Source organism: Merops nubicus, unplaced genomic scaffold (assembly GCF_000691845.1).
Source record: "Merops nubicus isolate BGI_N331 unplaced genomic scaffold, ASM69184v1 scaffold26714, whole genome shotgun sequence".
Taxonomy (NCBI): domain Eukaryota; kingdom Metazoa; phylum Chordata; class Aves; order Coraciiformes; family Meropidae; genus Merops; species Merops nubicus.
The window spans coordinates 1-3,001 of NW_008606624.1; the positions used below are offsets into that span (position 1 = coordinate 1).

The following is a 3,001-nucleotide window of genomic DNA, read 5'->3' on the forward strand; positions in this document are numbered from 1 at the left end:
AAATATTATATAAATATAATATAGTGATATTTATTCACTATAAATAGGGAATAAAAATGTCACTATTTATATTTATTATCAGCAGAGCATGTATGCTCTGCTAATAATCTTAAAGGACTAACACAACATTCATAAATGCAAGAATATAATGTCTTCATGTTCTGCAAAATAGGAGACCTACTTTATCTACCTCAGTTTTCATACCAAACCTCTGATCACCATATTTGAGTAGATGCTTATTCATTCCAAAACATCAAGTAACACAACAAGTAAACAAACATAAACATGAGTGCTGGTTGATAAGCATATAAAGCATCGTTAAAATAAGTAAGTTTTATCTTGCTATAAAATCTCAGCATTTTGCAGCAGTTCTAATATACACTGCAAGTGTCAGAGTTGTTTAGTTTTTTTCTTGGTTTGCCTGAATCCACCTGCACAGGGTAATTTACCTTTCACAGACAAGAGGTCTGGAGTCATTCAGGACGGGAGCCAGGGAGGAGCACGGCTGCCGAGGTGGTGGCGCTACGGGGACAGAAGAATCCAGGGAACCTATTTTCCGATGCGGTGCCTCCTGTGCCAGCCCAGAGACATCACTGTCGGCAGGACAGGACCCAGCTTTGCTGTGACTGCCTGGTGACAAAAGCTCTGGCCCGACTGCACCTTGCAGGGTTAATTCTGCAGCTGCTTGCTCAGCCTCCAGTGTTGGTGAGGCTGGAGGTGACGATCGGGGCTTGCGTTTACTGGATGCTCCAGAAAGCAGTTTCAGCAAACCTTTTTTTTCTTTCTGTAAACCAAAAGCAGTGCCTCATTTTAGAACAAGTCTCTCATAAAGTGTTGAACACTTCCTTCTGGAAGATGCCACTGTGATCAGAAGGGGCTCAGTAAATTATGAGGAGTTATTTGAAACTGTACAAATTACAAAAGATAATTGTGAAGATTTTAAAAGAGAAAGACAATTATTAAAATTCTAAAGAGAGAAAACAGTGAGGTCATTTAGACCACAAACTGGCTAAGTCCTTTTGCTTAGTTAGTTAAGGCTTACCTTAAAAGCCAATAGCACTAGCCCAAAAGGTTACCTACAAAAAGGAGGAGTTAGATCCCCACAATAGGACTCTAAGAAGTAAAACACTTTGTTAAACTGGAATTTTCTAGGAAGATATAAAGAGTCATTTCAAACCAGGCAGGGAGAAAAGTCTGCCCTGGAGGCTGCTGTTTAGATAAATGCCTTTTATTTATCCTCCCTCCGTGAGGGAAGACCTTCATGATTTAACAGAAATTTGCCACAAGGGGCATGTATTGTGTGTTGCTGCTCTGCTGGAGGGGAGAATTGTAAACATTCTTTTTGCTTGTCCAGACAGGAATCCCTGAAGACTATTACTTACCCTGAAGAGAATTATTTAAGCAGGTTTTTTTTTGGTTTTTTTTTTGAAGGTGGGGTAGTGATTGTCTTATCAACACTTTGACTGAGTGAATTTTGTGCTTATGAGTGCTGCCAGACTGTAAGCCCTGGGGACAAAAATAACTTATTTAACCAAAGAGAGCAAAAGCATGAGAAATATGAGATTTTTATTATAGCTTGGGATGCAGTGGAATTGGTGAACTGTGAATGAAAAAATCCTCGGCCTTTCTTCCAAGTCTCCAATAACTTAAAGCCATTTCAGTGAAGAACTGATGTCTAGCAAATGGGAAGGAAAAAGAAAACTCAAAGAAATTAACATAGTCCAAATATTTTAGCATCTTTAACCTTAAATTATAAATAAGTTTTCTAAAAGCCCTACCTAAGGGCACCTTAGTCTGATCTCAGTGGCTAAGGCTAAAGTATAATTTCTAGGTACTTCCATTCAACAATAATCAACAAAAATAATTAAAAAGTAGGTGAGTTTACTTTACAGCCTATGATTAAAACCTTCATAAACTTCATTAAGTAGTGTATGTGAGTGAAGAGTAGTAAGGCAAAGTCTAAAACATTTGAGATAAAGAGAAGGTTGCCAAAAGGAAAAAAAAAAAATTCTAACTACACCACAACTGTAAAACTAGTTAGAAAGTTGGAGGAATGTTTCTGCCCACAATATACCATAATCACATGGCTTGCTGGACAGTAAGAATGAGTTTAGACATAGAGGAAAATACGTCAAACAGGAGAAGGAAAGCAGAATCACTACAGACTCTACATTTAGAAAAGATAAAGTTACATGCTTTTTTGCTTTGTGAAATAAATACTGCTGGTGGCAAGTTTTTCATAATCTTTCACTGTCTGCTTAATAAGGAAGCCAACCGAAATGAATACTCATTTTCACTAAATATTAGGTTTAGTTTATTACACTGATCATTTTATGTTCCCAGAAATTAATGTATTTTTTGCCTTTTTTTTTGTTTATTTGGTTTTGTTTTGGGTTTTGTGTGTTACAGGCGTATTAGATATTAGATAGTTACTGATAACATTTGCTAACCACACAACTTCTAAAGTATTCAGGAAACTGACTGCAGGTAAAGAAAAGCAAAATACTTACAATTCCAGCAGACAATCTAATAGTTCTTCTGAACTTTATCCATTCATCTTTTGTTTTTCTTGCTTAAGGCATGAAGCTGCTATCCTATTTTAACCCTTCTCCAAGGTCTGTTCTGTATTTTATCCATGTATGGCCAAGAATAAATTTGCCCATAGCTGCAGGCACAAAATAGCTGCCTGAATTTCAGGCTCAGTCTTAAAACTTTACAAGGCTGCTGTTCAGCAAATACAAGAAGAAAATATGTATCTCTTGCATGAAGAAAATGAGAGAATTCAAGGGAATGATTTTATTCTCTACCCACCTTGCCATCCTTGTCTACTTTACTGGCGGCAGCATTTCCACCAGCTGCTAAAGCACTCTCTGGAGATGCAGGAGCTCCAGGGTGAGTGTTTACAGTTCTTCCACTCATATCTCCCTCCAAAGTTGCAGCAGAAATGTTGTGAGAATTCAGAGAAGCTGCTGCACATGCCAGTGGGACGGCTGAGCGGTTC

At 37.8% G+C, this 3,001-nt stretch overlaps 1 protein-coding gene across 1 annotated transcript in view; it reads right to left on the bottom strand.

Annotated features, from left to right (window-relative positions):
* Positions 1-445: 445 nt before the first annotated feature.
* Positions 446-3,001, bottom strand: part of LOC103772387 (E3 ubiquitin-protein ligase SH3RF1-like) — an 18,242-nt gene continuing 15,686 nt past the window's right edge. Inside the window, 2 exon segments of the mRNA XM_008939717.1 lie at positions 446-784; positions 2,812-3,001. The exon segment at positions 2,812-3,001 is cut by the window's right edge and continues 5 nt beyond it. Of these exon segments, the coding sequence (XP_008937965.1) occupies positions 446-784; positions 2,812-3,001 (529 nt within the window).